At 52.6% G+C, this 13,369-nt stretch overlaps 1 protein-coding gene across 12 annotated transcripts in view; it reads right to left on the bottom strand.

The window, feature by feature from the left end:
* Positions 1-13,369, bottom strand: part of SMARCC2 (SWI/SNF related BAF chromatin remodeling complex subunit C2) — a 22,640-nt gene continuing 9,271 nt past the window's right edge. For 3 of the 12 annotated variants that reach the window (XM_072768791.1, XM_072768793.1, XM_072768801.1), the window contains exons 12-29: positions 13,061-13,120; positions 12,906-12,943; positions 12,489-12,619; positions 12,127-12,198; positions 9,023-9,136; positions 8,408-8,561; positions 7,625-7,717; positions 7,273-7,392; positions 7,113-7,175; positions 6,512-6,770; positions 6,132-6,293; positions 5,809-5,873; positions 5,506-5,641; positions 5,259-5,425; positions 4,106-4,240; positions 2,714-3,095; positions 1,983-2,408; positions 1-1,445 (exon numbers count right to left, since the gene is read on the bottom strand). In XM_072768791.1, the coding sequence (XP_072624892.1) occupies positions 1,369-1,445; positions 1,983-2,408; positions 2,714-3,095; positions 4,106-4,240; positions 5,259-5,425; positions 5,506-5,641; positions 5,809-5,873; positions 6,132-6,293; positions 6,512-6,770; positions 7,113-7,175; positions 7,273-7,392; positions 7,625-7,717; positions 8,408-8,561; positions 9,023-9,136; positions 12,127-12,198; positions 12,489-12,619; positions 12,906-12,943; positions 13,061-13,120 (2,654 nt within the window). In that variant the 3' untranslated portion in view covers positions 1-1,368. The remainder of the gene's footprint in view (positions 1,446-1,982; positions 2,409-2,713; positions 3,096-4,105; positions 4,241-5,258; positions 5,426-5,505; positions 5,642-5,808; positions 5,874-6,131; positions 6,294-6,511; positions 6,771-7,112; positions 7,176-7,272; positions 7,393-7,624; positions 7,718-8,407; positions 8,562-9,022; positions 9,137-12,126; positions 12,199-12,488; positions 12,620-12,905; positions 12,944-13,060; positions 13,121-13,369) is intronic. The other 9 variants (XM_072768799.1, XM_072768798.1, XM_072768792.1 and 6 more) reach the window with 9 other exon arrangements.

Here is a 13,369-nt window from a genome sequence, read left to right on the forward strand (position 1 = left end):
TGGAACTGAAAGCAAATTAATTTATAAAAAAAAAAAAAAAAAAAAAAAAAGAAAAAAAAAAGAAAAGAAAAAGGAAAAGAAAAAAAGGAAAGAAAAAAAATTTACAGAAAACTTTTGAACAGAAGAAAGGTGCCGAGACGCAAAGGAAGAGAAACACGGGGACGTGAGCGACAAAGGCCCGGTGGCAGGGACCAGGCAAACTAGTGGAGAGCCCGCCTGGGGTCCTGTCCACCTTCACATCAAGGATGAAGAAGGGAAAGATGGGAGGCCGTGGAATCCAGGGGGCAGAGCCAAGCTGCAAGCTGGGGTAGGCACTACCCTAGGTTGGGCACCCCTCCTCCACTGTCTCCAAATCCCAGGGAACCCCAAGCTACCAGTCAAGGTTCTGATGGTCTCGGTGGAAAAGGGAAGAGGTTAGAGGGGTGACCCACCAAGTCAGAAGAAGGAGGTGCTTAAGTGCTTTTTGAAAAATGCAGGTTTTTACAGCTCCACAGCTCCCCATCCTCTCTAGCTCCCCTTTCCATGTCCTCTAGGCGCCCAGTGACAGGGCCCAGGGAAGAGGAACGGTGCTCTTCCTTCCTCTATTACCTACCACAGGAATCCCCAAAATATGTTTCCCCACCAAATACACATACGCTGACATCAACTACGCAGGTGACTTTTAAAAACACAGAACTGACATTTGGGGGGGGGAAGGGGTCATTGGCTGAGTTGGGGTGACCTAAAACAGCAACACTGAGGAAGCACAGGAGAGATTAGTAGGAACAAACCGGAGATGGGGTGGCTGATGGGGTTGGGGAGTGGATTCGGTTACTAATGAAGGGCTGGAGGAGACAGACTCTGCACCCTACTCTATCCCCAGAGCTCTCCCAGAACCTTAGTTCCCCTTTCCTGTCACCTCCCTCCTCCAAAAAATGTAAAAGGTGGAATTTTTTTTTTTTTTTTTTTTTTTTTTAGTGGGTGGAGGGAGCTCCAATGTGGCTTTTTTATCTCTCTACTTCTTTAAAGGGCTTCATTTTTTTTTTCATCCATAAAAAATGCAGTAGTTTTGAGGGGGTGCACCCTTAAAAGTGGTTAATTAGAACCTTGTATAAACACCTTTCCCCAGCCCTTTGAGGGCAGCATCCCCAATCCTATCCTCTCTCCCAGACATTAGAAACATCTTTTAAACAGAAGTCCGTGAATAATCCGATATAAAAATGCATGCCTCTGACAGGCATGATGGGGGCTTTGGAGGGGCAGGAAGAGCTTTCCTTACGTAGTGATGAACTCTCCAGGCTGGGGAAGGGTCCCAGTGGTGGGGAGAGGGCTGTTCCTGGAACCTTGATCTCCATAGGGGGTGAGGGAGAGAGATGTCTGGCTGGCTCCTCACTGTGGAGGTGGCACAGGGGTGACTGTGCCTGGGCTCGGGGCCGTGGGGTCTGGAGGCAGAGGGGTACCTGGGTCTGTGGAGAAAAGGAAGATGAATCAGCTAGGGTGAGCAGGAGAGGGATCCAGACCCAGGCCACCACAGACGAACAGAACTGGGCATGGCATGCAATGGGTGGGTAGGTGACCGAGGGAGCCTTTCCCCAAAACCCTCTCCCACCTCACACTGGGCAGACGGAAATACCCACAATCCTCCTGCCCCCAAGGGAACTCTCTAAATGGGGCATTTGAACGTGATAGGAACAAGCAAAGGGGATGCCAATCATCATGCAGACAGGTAGCTGTTTTTCAAGTTTACAACTGAGACGCTGTGCCTTAGGACTCCTCCGTGACCCACCAGTGAAAGGCCCCAACGTCATCCCAGAGGTGGCAGCTGCCAGGGTGGGGAATGGTGGAGGACAGCCAGAGAGGCCCTTCCCCCTGTGTTCTAATTTACCAGAGCGTTCAAAAAGGATTGTGGAAGTTCTATGACCTAAGCCCTTCCCCTAGCTGACCCCCATCCCTCCATGTGGACCCCTCTCCCTCACCCTCTTCCCCTCCAGGACCCTTCTCACCTGGCAGTGGGCTGGCACTGGGCAGGAGGTTGCCCTGAACAGCTGCCACAATGGCAGGGCTCTGGGCTGCGGCGGATCCGAGCCCCGGCCCGAGAGGCAAGGAAGATGGCATGGTGGTGGTCGCCGGCAGGTTAGGATGTAGAGGGTTCGCCATGGACACAGGCAGGTTAGGTGGGGGGAGAGTGCCCGGGGCAAACGGGAGATGGTGGTGATGCCCATGCAGGTTAGGAGGAGGGGGCAGGTTAATACTGATGGAGTCGGCTAGACTACCAAATGGGATGATGGATGGAGCAGGAGGAGGAGGAGGCGGCATGCCAAAAGGCAAACCCAAAGGAGCATTACCCGCCACGCCTGGGTGCCCGCTGCCTGGCACTGCCCCTGGCATCATTGCGGGAGGAGTTTGTTGGTTGGGGAACGGTGAGGGGCCTGGGAGCAAAGAGAAGAGGTCAAGAGGGTTAGAGGCGTAAGATCTCCCTTACCGACTCATTGTGCTAGCAAGGATCACCTAGCCACTCCTCAGCACCACCTTCCCTGACAAGAGAGTAAGCAGTAAAGCCTTGGATGAGACTCAAAGATTTGGATGTGGGGAGGGAGCCCTGTTGGTTCAGGGGTAGAAGGGAGGAGAGCCCATCTGTAGAAATCTCGTCCTGTCACATATCCCTTTCAAGAGGGAATCCAAACATTCACCGGGGGCCCCCTGGTCAGCAGGAGTTCCAGAAGCCGTCACTTACCATGGGGTCCAGGGGGGGGAACCCCTGGTGGGACTGCCCCAGGCTGGGGGGCTCCAGCTGGTTGCTGCTGCTGTGGCCCCACGGCTGACCCTGCCTGCCCAATCTGTTCAGAGGGGCCCAAGCTTCCGGGGGGGGCCCCACTGCCAGCAGGAGCGGGGGCCACGGAGGCCGGAGCCATGGCCAGGCTGTGAACCGTGGGCGGCCCAGCAGTGCCGGTGGGTGGGACAGGCTGGGAGCCCGGGGGCAGAGCTGGCGGTGGCTGCTGCTGCTGTTGGTGCATTTGCTGGAAGTGCTGCTGCCGGGCCCTCATCTCGGCATACTTCAGCTGCTCCATGTGGAAGGCTTGTCTATCTGCCAGGAGCTGCTGCCTCTGATACTCCAGCTGCCGGTGCCAAGTGGGGACCGTTACCCACGTGCAGAAGCCCACGAAGGCAAACGCCCCACCGCCTTCTCCGTCCCGACAAACCCTACCTCTCATTCTGGCAGTTCCCTGCAGCAAGGGGGACCTTGGGCTCGGCCTTCCCAAGGGGGAAGATCTTGGGCTTGGCCTTCCCAGGGGCCCTGCCCTGCCCTCTCCGCTCCAGAATCCCCACCGCGGTGTCCGGCTGCCCGTGTGGCTTCTCACTGCGGTGGAGTTCATCTAGTGGGAGCCCTGACTCATTTCAGCTCCAAAGCTCGAAATCGGTCATGATTTTCACTGGGAAAATGCTTCCCGTTCCTAAGGTCAGCTCATGGTCTCTTCTTTCCTCAAAATTGGCAAAATGCTTACCAAGCGTAGGAAGCCATCCCAGATCAACTCTGTGGCCTCCGAGCTTTGCCTTTATTTCATTATCTCTCAGGACTTTTAATCTGAATTTGTCAGCTACTTTAAGCATTCACTGTTCTTGACGCCTCCATACTGGATATCGGGGTCTCCGGTTAAGCGGTAGGTTCTGCTAGGATCCCTGTCTTACATTTCTTTTTGTATCATCTCAAAGCCAAAATGGTTCAATACCATGTCCATTCTATACCCTTTCCTGTTCACCTCCTGGATCTGGAGCCCCTTCCCTCTCATCATCCCTTAAACCTGCTCGATCACTCGACGAATACTTATTTACCAAGAGTCTACGATGGGCCAAACACTGCTCAAGGACCTGGACCTGAGGCAATCAAAAAACCAACTAGAATCTCTGCCCCATGATGCCAACATCGTGTGGGACCTCGGGCTCCAGGCTTCCCCTGTGAGCCACTTGTCCTTAACTGCCCAGGGCTGGATCCTCCTGCCCCTCCGCCACGAAGCTCTGCCACTCTCAGGCTTTCTCCACTGCTGTTTACGCCCGTCCTCAACCAAGGCCTGGCCCAGTGTCAGGCTGTGGTCCTGGGCTGCACTGGCCCCCAGGGATTGCTACTCACTGCCTCTCGCTCCCGGTCCATGATCGTCTCCAACTCTTCAAAGTGCCGGAGTTTGATCTCCAACTTTTTCATCTGGGTCTCCACCAGCAGGGCCACCAGCGATTTGATCTTCCTCTCCTCCACAGCGGCCAGGTGCTAGGGAAGGCGGGGAGGGCGGCAGATGAGCCGGAGGGCCCCAGGGGAGACAAGTCCGGGAGAGAGCTGTAGGGTGAGGCTGACAGGTTTTAAGAAAGAACTTGCTGGGGGGATCCCTGGGTGGCTCAGCGGTTTAGCGCCTGCCTTTGGCCCAGGGAGCGATCCTGGAGTCCTGGAATCGAGTCCCACGTCAGGCTCCTGGCATGGAGCCTGCTTCTCCCTCCTCCTGTGTCTCTGACTTTCTCTCTGTCTATCATAAATAAAATAAATAAATAAATAAATAAATCTTAAAAAAAAAAAAAGAACTTGCTGGGGGCGCCCGGGTAGTTCAGTGGCTGAGCACCTGCCTTTGGCCCAGGGCGTGATCCTGGGACCCAGGACTGAGTCCCACATCAGGCTCACCGTGGGGAGCCTACTTCTCCCTCTGCCTGTGTCTCTGCCTCTCTGTGTCTCTTGTGAATAAATAAATAAAAATCTTTAAAAAAAAGAAAAAAAAAAGAAAGAACGAACTTGCTGTGGTCACAACCCACAGAGTAGCAAAGACTTCTTATTCTTAAAAGAACATGAAAAAAGAGAGAGTGGCAAAAGATAAGGTCAAATAATTAGAGGATAGACACAGGCCTAATGGTAAAAAGCTTTAAAAAGGGGATCCCTGGGTGGCTCAGCGGTTTGGTGCCTGCCTTCAGCCCAGGGCGCGATCCTGGAGACCCGGGATCGAATCCCACGTCGGGCTCCCGGTGCATGGAGCCTGCTTCTCCCTCTGCCTGTGTCTCTGCCTCTCTCTCTCTCTCCATGTGACTATCATAAACAAACAAATAAATAAACAAACAAACAAATAAATGCATGCTTTAAAAAGCTTCGAGAAGAGACAACCAACTCTCCCTCTTGGGATCAAAATGAGAAGGAAATGGGCCAGCGTTATGGAAATGAGGAGCACAGAAAAATTTCCCGCAGGAGAAGTGAGATCAGAGAAGAGGCAGTGCCTTCCCTGGGGGTCTTCTGGGCCCCTGGACCTCACCTTGGCCTTCACTGCGGCGGCGGCCAGGGCGGCGGCGGCGGCAGTAGAGAGGTTGCCCTCGCCGATGTCCCGCTCCACCTTCGTCTTCCTCTCCCCCTCTGACTCCACCATGTCCTTCAGCACTTCCTCCTGCCCTTCCTTTGGTTCCTTCTCCTTGTCGGGGTCAACTGGGCCAGGAAGAAGGTGGGGTTAGGCCGGCAGCCCACTTCTCTTCCCTGGACACCAAGCACCAGGTGCGGAGGCTCACCTATGGGGTCCCCATCACTCTTCTCTGACTCCTTCTCACTGTCGCCTTGTTTCCCTCTCTCTTCATCCTTCTTGGGGACCTCGCTGGTCTTCTCCTTTGTTTCTTCTTCAGTAGCCCCACCTCCTTCTCGGGGTTCCTGACATCCCGGTGAAAGAAAAGTAGCCGGTGTCAGGGTAGCTGGTACACACAGGGCCAGACTGGGAGGTGAACTCCCACCTCCTACTGGGGAGGCACTCGGCCTCCCCTCCCCGCGCCCCATGCCCCAGCCTCACAGCCCAGCCCATTCCCGCTCATTCCCTATACCTTGGGCTCCTTCTTCTCCTCTGTGGCCTGGCCCTCCGCCCGTGCCTCATCAGTCCCGCTCTCCTCTGGGCCCGGGGGAAGAGAAAATGGGAAATGTCTGCTACAGAGTCCGTCTCTGTAAAACTTTTCCAAAAGCCTGCTCTCCTAGCCAAGATCTTAGCAGAGAGCCACGGTCCCAAAGGCGGGGTCCCGAGGGAAATACAAGCCCTGCCGATTCTCCCCATTCATCTCGTGCTCTGAGGATGACCCAAGGCAGGGAGGGCCCCGGGATGGCTCGGGCTCTTGGCAAAAGGAGAGAGATCCGGGACCCTGCCAGGCCTCACCGATCCGCTCGGGCTCATCGGAGGTGGTCCCCGCGATCCCACTGCTCTCCAGACCGAAGGCTGGGTCGGCCTTGCCCGTCACTTTGGCGGCTTCTTCCACTTTCCGAACATGGGCCTCTACCAAGGCTGTGGGTACTTCTTCCTTCATCTTGGAGAACTCTTCTGCAAGGTGCAGAGAGGACAAGGCTGGGGGCAGGGGCGGGCGGGCAGGTCTGGCTGTCCCTGTGGAAGCTGTCTCAGAAGCCCGTCTCTTCATCTAGACCGGCGTGGAGCTAGACAGGTGCCTGCGCTGACACCAGCAGCAGACAGTGCCAGTGGGGCAGCCACACTCGAGGGCCTTTCAAACCAAAACTACAGAGGCTGGGACCCCTTCACATTACCTAGGGCCGACTTCGCAGCAGCAGAGGCGACTCGAGGATCGACGACAGAGGCCAGGAAGGCAACAGTGCTCATAACAGGGTTGCCTGACTGACTGAAGGGGATAGGCTGGTAGGCCAGGGGGCCCAGGGAGGCCTCCGAGTCCTCCAGGTACGGGTCTTCAATGGGAAGACGAAGAAAATGCAAGATGCACTCATCCTGCGTGCGGCTTCCCACGTGTTCTGACACTTTGTTCCAGTCATCTTTGTACATTTCCAGTGCCTGGTGGTAGTGGTGGAGACACAACTTCCTTACTTAGCCACTTTCCTTGAAGGTCAACTCCCCCCATCCTACTAAGGGTAGCGGGCTTCAAAGCTCTCTGGTTGTGGTATTTGTGGATTCTGCTGGGTCCCAGGGGAATCTCCAAGTAGCACTACGAAAGGATATGGAGTTAATGAAATGGCCCAAATGCCTGGCCGGGAGCTGTTCCCCGGGGCAGGTGCGGCCGGCATCAGGGAAGAGAAAGACTGGGGATGAGATCACGCTCTCCCCACTCATGAGCGCGGCTGGCACCCTGGCCACTTCTGTTGTCATGGAAAACCCTCTTTCCCTTGCCCCAATTACCTCCAGGAGTAGCAGGGTCTCTTGCTCCGTCCACTCTCTAGTGGCACTGGCTGCAGCTTTGCTCTGCAGGAGAAACGGGCGGGTCAGAGGCAGGAGCCCTGGCTCCTGTGGGACAAGGACACTCCAGCGCTGAAGTCAGCCCGCACCTCCCCCTCCGTACCTTGGAGGGGACGTTCTTCCTTGTGTACATGTCTGTGCGCAGCCCGAAGTTCTGCATGTCTGCTGGCTTCTCTTTGCCTTTGTCAGGGAAGTTGAGCATTTGCTGGGAAGCAGAGGTCTGCTATTTGTGGAGGGGAAAGAAAGAGGTGAGTCCGGGTGACCACGTGCGCCAGAGGCCGACAGAGAGAGAAAACAGACAGAAGGAGCTTCTTTCCCAAAGCCAGGGACACCGCTGGGTGGGGCTTCCTCCCTCACTGCTGTAGCTCCTCTGCTCTCACGTCTCTTCTTCCCGGGCAGGGGCCCCCCAATAAAGGGGCAAATAAGAAGCCCAGCGGGGTCTACACCCCACCTACCAGCTCTGGCTTGCCCTTAGCCGTCTCTGGCACCAGGTCATCCAGCTCTTTGCCCTTTCGCCCAGCCTTGGTATCAGCATCAACCTGGCGGCCCTGGGGGACAGAGCTTGGCGTCATGGAGGCTGGGCAGAAAATGACCAGGCCGAGGCCCTGGAGGCCTCAAGACCAAATGCTGGGCGGCCTGCAAGCTCTGGGGGCACTCATGCCACGGTTCCATGTTCCCTTAATGATCAGTTAGATCTATAGCTGGCATGATCCCCATTGGTATTCATGTAAAACTTTGTAAGTTCCTTTAGGAGCTGGACAATTAGGTTCTAATCCTAGATTTGGTACTCTGTGACCCTGGGCAAGCCACGTAATCTGTCTCCTCTTAAGCTTTGTAATGTATGGAATGGAAGTGGAAAAAAAAATGGAAGTGATAATAGTTTGAGGCAAAAATGAAAAAAAAAAGTTGGAAACACGACAAAGTTAAAAAATTTCATGCAACTTAGTTTTAAGCCATTTTTCCCTAACTGCTCCATGCCCTACGCTGGCCTGTCTGCTACTCGAGGACCAGGAGCATCTCTTCTCTCTCAGCAAGTCCTCGCAGTCTTAGGTACAGAGGCTGAGAGAGGGTGCTAAACACACGGGGCTGATTCCTGTGGCCCTTTGCATCCCATGGAAAAGGAAGAAGCCTCAAAACACTCCTGAACCATTACCCTAAAAAACCAGAAAAAGAAAAGTCCGAAGAAGCCCAGTTTTTCCCAGTACCCCCGCCCCCGCCCCCACAGCCCCTCACCCTACCTGCGGGGTCTTGGGCTGCAGAGGCACCAGCCCCGATGGTGTGTCTGCCAAGACATGGAAATGAGAGGTGGGCGGAGGCCCCATCGGGGTCGGTCGACTCTCGGCATCCACCTGGTAGTTAATGAGACCCCACTGCTCTAGGAAAGCATGGACCCTGGCAGGAAAGAGGGGAGACAGCGTCACACAGGGCAGCCAGAGAGGGGCAGAGGTGGGGTGTAAAGCTCTTTCCCCAGCTCTCTTCTCTGCTCATTCTACTCCCTGGCAAATCCCACCTCCTCTCACTCGCTAAGTGCCAGTGACACCCAGGCCTCCATTTCCAGTCAAGACCTCTCTCCATATCCACCCATCTAGTAAACATCTCTTCCTGGAGAGCCAGGAAAATTGAACCGGGATTTTTCAACTACAGACACACTCCTTCTTTCTTCCACACACCAGAGAAGGCCACTACCATTCTCGCAAGTCACACATGCCCTGAGTGTGAACCGTGCCTTTCTCTAGAGGTGTTTTTTTTCCCTACTTGTTCCCCTATGCTCTTTGCTGGAAGCTCCCCTTACGCCAAGAGACATCCGTGGCAGGCATTCTTACGTACCCCCGTCCCCTCAGCTGCAGACCCACCTCATGATGGCACAGACATCACCAGCCAGGTTCCTACGGCAGGCAGTGGAGGTGAGATACTCTTGGGGGTTCAGCCGGTAAGTGTCAATCATGAAGTTTCTATAAGCCAGGTAGCTTGGGGGGAGAGACAGAGAGGTGAGAGGAAGGAAAATAAGTCGGCTGAGGACTGAAGGGTAGGAAAAGTGATAGAAGAGGTGATGGTTCCTCCTGTGTGAACCACTCTGTGAAGAGAACAGAGTGGATCGTCTGCCTCAGAAAACACTGCGGGTCTACATGTGCTAGATAGATGCAAGGGGTTCAAACATTGCCCTGTTTTCCTTGATGGGGTCTTCTTAGTTAAATTAATTGTCTCCCTGGCTATACTTGGGTAAGTTTCATCCAACTTTTGAACAAGCAGCCAAAACGCAAGAAAAGGTGCCCTTATTTCCAAAAGCCAGTGTTAAGGGGATGTCTTTATCCCTGCATCCAACTAGTCAGCACGATGTGCTATAAGGAATGTTTTTTTGTTTTTTAAGTAAGTCCCACACTGGATGTAGAGCTCATTAAAAAAGAAAAAAATATATACACATATATATTTATATTTATTTATTTATGTTTTTATTGGAGAGAGAGTGTGCACGGGCAAAGGGCAGGAGAAGAATCTTTTTAAGATTTTTTTTTAAGAGAGCAGCCCTGGTGGCTCAGCGGTTTAGCGCCGCCTTCGGCTGGGAGCCTGATCCTGGAGATTGAGTCCCACGTTAGGCTCCCTGCGTGGAGCCTGCTTCTCCCTCAGCCTGTCTTTGTTTCTCTCTTTCTCTCTCTCATGAGTAAATAAATAAAATCTTAAAAAAAAAATGTGTCTTCATGAGAGACACACAGAGAGAGGCAGAGACACAGGCAGAGGCAGAAGTAGGCTCCATGCAGGAAGCCTGATGCCGGACCCGATCCCGGATCCTGGGATCATGCCCTGAGCCAAAGGCAGACACTCAGCCACTAAGCTACCCAGATGTCCCTTTTTTTTTTTTTTTTAAAGATTTTATTTATTTATTAGAGAGAGAGCAAGAAAGCACAAGCAGGGAGAGAGGTAGAAGGAGAAGGAGAAGGAGAAGCAGGACCTTGCTGAGCAGGGAGTGCAATGCAGGGCTCAATGCCAGGTCCCTGGGATCATTACCTGAGCCGAAGGCAGCCACTTAACCAACAGCCACCCACGTGCCCCAAGAATCTTTTTTGTCTTTTTTTAGAATCTTTTTTTTTTTTTTTAAAGATCTATTTATTTGAGAGAGCGAGCACATGTGAGTGGTGTGAGGGGCAGAGGGAGAGAATCTCAAGCCAATTCCCCACTGAGCATGGAGCTCAAACTGGGGGTTGATCCCACGACCCATGAAATCATGACGTGAGCTGAAATCACAAGTCGGATGCTCAACCGATTGAGCCACCCAGGTCCCCAAGGGAGAGAGAGAATCTTAAGTAAGCTCCATGCCCACTGCAGAGGCTGATGCCAGGCTCGATCTCACAACCCTGTGATCATGACCTGAGCTGAAATTAAAAGTCGGGTGCTTAACTGAGCCACCCAGGCCCCCCTACAATATAGGTTTTGAAGGTGGAAAAGATCTAAGTTCAAATCCCAGTTCTACCATGGTGGCCTTGAGCAAGTTACTTACATTTTTTGAACCTCAGTCTCCTAATCTGTACCATGGAGTGTCTGCTGAGGACTAGAAAGATCTAGTCTAGTACAGTGCCAGGCACACTTTAGGAGCTCAGCAAATGGTGGCTATTGTGTGGTATAGCATAAAGTTTGAGGACATGAACCAGTCTAAAGAAGTCAGATCCTGGGCAGCCTGGATGGCTTAGTGGTTTAGGCCCTCCTTCAGCCCAGGGCATGATCCTCGAGACCTGGGATAGAGTCCCATGTCGGGCTCCCTGCATGGAGTCTGCTTCTCCCTCTGCCTGTGTCTCTGCCTCTCTCTCTCTGTCTCTCATGAATAAAAAAAAAAAAAAAAAATTCAGATCCTGGTTTTTCTATTCACTGGCTGGGTGACCTTAATCAAGTGGCTTAACCTCTCTGTATCTCAGTTTCCTAATCAGTAAACTGGAGAGGATAAGAGGATGTACCTCTAAAGCTGATGTGAAGATTAGTCAATGCCTGTAAGATACTTGGTATGGTGTCCAGGAGATAGTAAACTTTCAGTCAACGCAGGCAATTATCACTATTTACTATCTTACGTCAAGAGAACGAAGTATAGAACAGTTCCAGATCCAACCCTGCCTACAGACCATGTTGAATTCCTGTCACCAGTTCATTATTCCCTTTTCCTCTGGAGAGAGTGAGGCTTCTTCATACATACTGCTTTCCCCGGGGAAGAGGAGAGAACCCTACCAGGCTACAGAGAAAGAAGCATGGTGGGATGGCAAGATGGCCCCAGAGAGGGGGAAGCTGAGGAACAGCTGGGAAGCAAGCTTGTTCAGTTCTCAGGGGCATCAACTCTTTCTCACTCTTTTCATTCTGATATTTATCCTGGAGCATCCCTAACCATAGAAGATTGCCAAGACTCATCCAAAGCCAAACAGGTTTGGCTTGAGGCAACATTTTGAAGATGACAAAGACTTCTAAACCCTAAGCCCACACTTCTTAGAAACAGAGAAACAGAACACTTCTCTCCAGGGAGCCTTCTCCATCCCTTCACTCCAAGTCTTGCATCTTCATGACTTCTCCTGTTTTTCTACTAAAATCTACTCTCTGGGACTAGCATGGCCATTTACATTTTAGTCAAAGCTATTATTTATGCTAGGGACATCTGCATTCTAGATACCTCATTTATTTATGGATTGGCAGGCTCTGTCCTCTATTGAGGCATCAATAGCAGATGGAGGCATCAGAGCAGGTACCCATTTTGGACAGAAGACCATGCTTAATCCTGCCCCCAGGCAAATCCAAGAGAGCATTCTACTGTGGCCACAGTGCTGGGCTGGGGCTGCCCGTGGGAGAGATCACATCTTTGTGAGAGTAGCACAATGCCTAGCTCATCGGAGAGCTCAAGAAATATTTGCTAAACTGAATCCTGCTGGGTCAGGAAGGGTGATCAGGGACGGGAGGGAGAAAGAGTCAAGAGCTGAGATCTCCTTACATTTCCGGGGTCTTGGACTTGTTCTTGCCGTTAAAGAACTCGGGGAGAGCCCTCCGCTCAATGGCATGAACACTGCAAGAGAAGACAGAGTAGATTCAGAAGGCGCCCGAGCAGAGACGGGAGCCTCAAAGAGAGGGAAAAGCCTAGAAGGGAGGGAGGACACGGCAGTTCTCCCTTCCCTGGGGAGAACCCCCCACAGGGCGGTAAGACTCAAGGAGACCAGAAGCTCCGCCAACACTGAAGCGTATCCCAGTCTACCTGGTTGATGAAGAAATAATTTATTTGGAGACAGAAGGGGAACAACATGTTGGCCTCAGGAGGCAGAGAAATAGGGATGCAGTGAGAAGTCAGAGCAAGAGTACCTATTATAGTCAAACCAGGCAGCGTAGCTGGGAATGATGATGTGGTGGGTCTGCTCAGTCACGTTGTCCTCGTGCAGGTCCGGATTCTTCGTCTGCTCCCCCTTATTCCCCATACTGTTTTCATCCTCATCCTAAAAGTATGGAGGCCGCTGGACACTCAGCATTCCCATTTTGCCCCTGGCAACCCTCTGCTTCTCCCACACCCCGGGAAAGTGGGAACTAATGATGCCATGGGAATGGACTGTTAAGGGCCCCAAGACCTAGAAAGGGTCAGAGTTTTGAGTTCTGAACAACAGCTAAAACTAGACTAAGGTGGGAAAACCCTAGGCAGTAGAAAGTTCTGGGTAGAAGGAACTTTAGAAGCGCAAATCCGAATCCCATAGAGAGGTAGAGAGGGCCTCTCTAAACTGGCTCCACCTTGCCCGTGGTCTCCATGCTTTCATCCTCCTGTTCATCTGAAAGAGAGAGTGAGCAAATCAGGAGTGGAGCCTCCAGAGCAGCAGCAAGAGTCCTGCCCTCTGAAAAGCCGTGGCAGGCTAGGGGAAGCGGGCCGCAGAGCCTCCTCTCCTTACCCAGGTCAGTCATGGTGCCTCCTTTGACCGGGGCAGACTCTGAATCCTTCTTAGTGTTGACTGCCAGGAGAGAGAGTCATTTTATCAGACAGGGTCTGCCCGAATCAACTCTTTAACTCTCCACCTTTAACAATTCTAAGAGATCTCTGATCACAAAAAGGGTTCGGTAACTCCCTCCAGGCACAGTCATTCTGGGGCTTGAAACTCAACTGCCACTTTCCCTCCTTCCCCTGCCAAACGGTCACTTAACTCTTCCTATACAGAAGCATCTTCCACTCTACGGACACTCATCAAGCATTCCTGTCTCTA

The sequence above is a fragment of the Canis lupus genome, chromosome 11 (genome assembly GCF_048164855.1).
Source record: "Canis lupus baileyi chromosome 11, mCanLup2.hap1, whole genome shotgun sequence".
Lineage (NCBI taxonomy): Eukaryota > Metazoa > Chordata > Mammalia > Carnivora > Canidae > Canis > Canis lupus.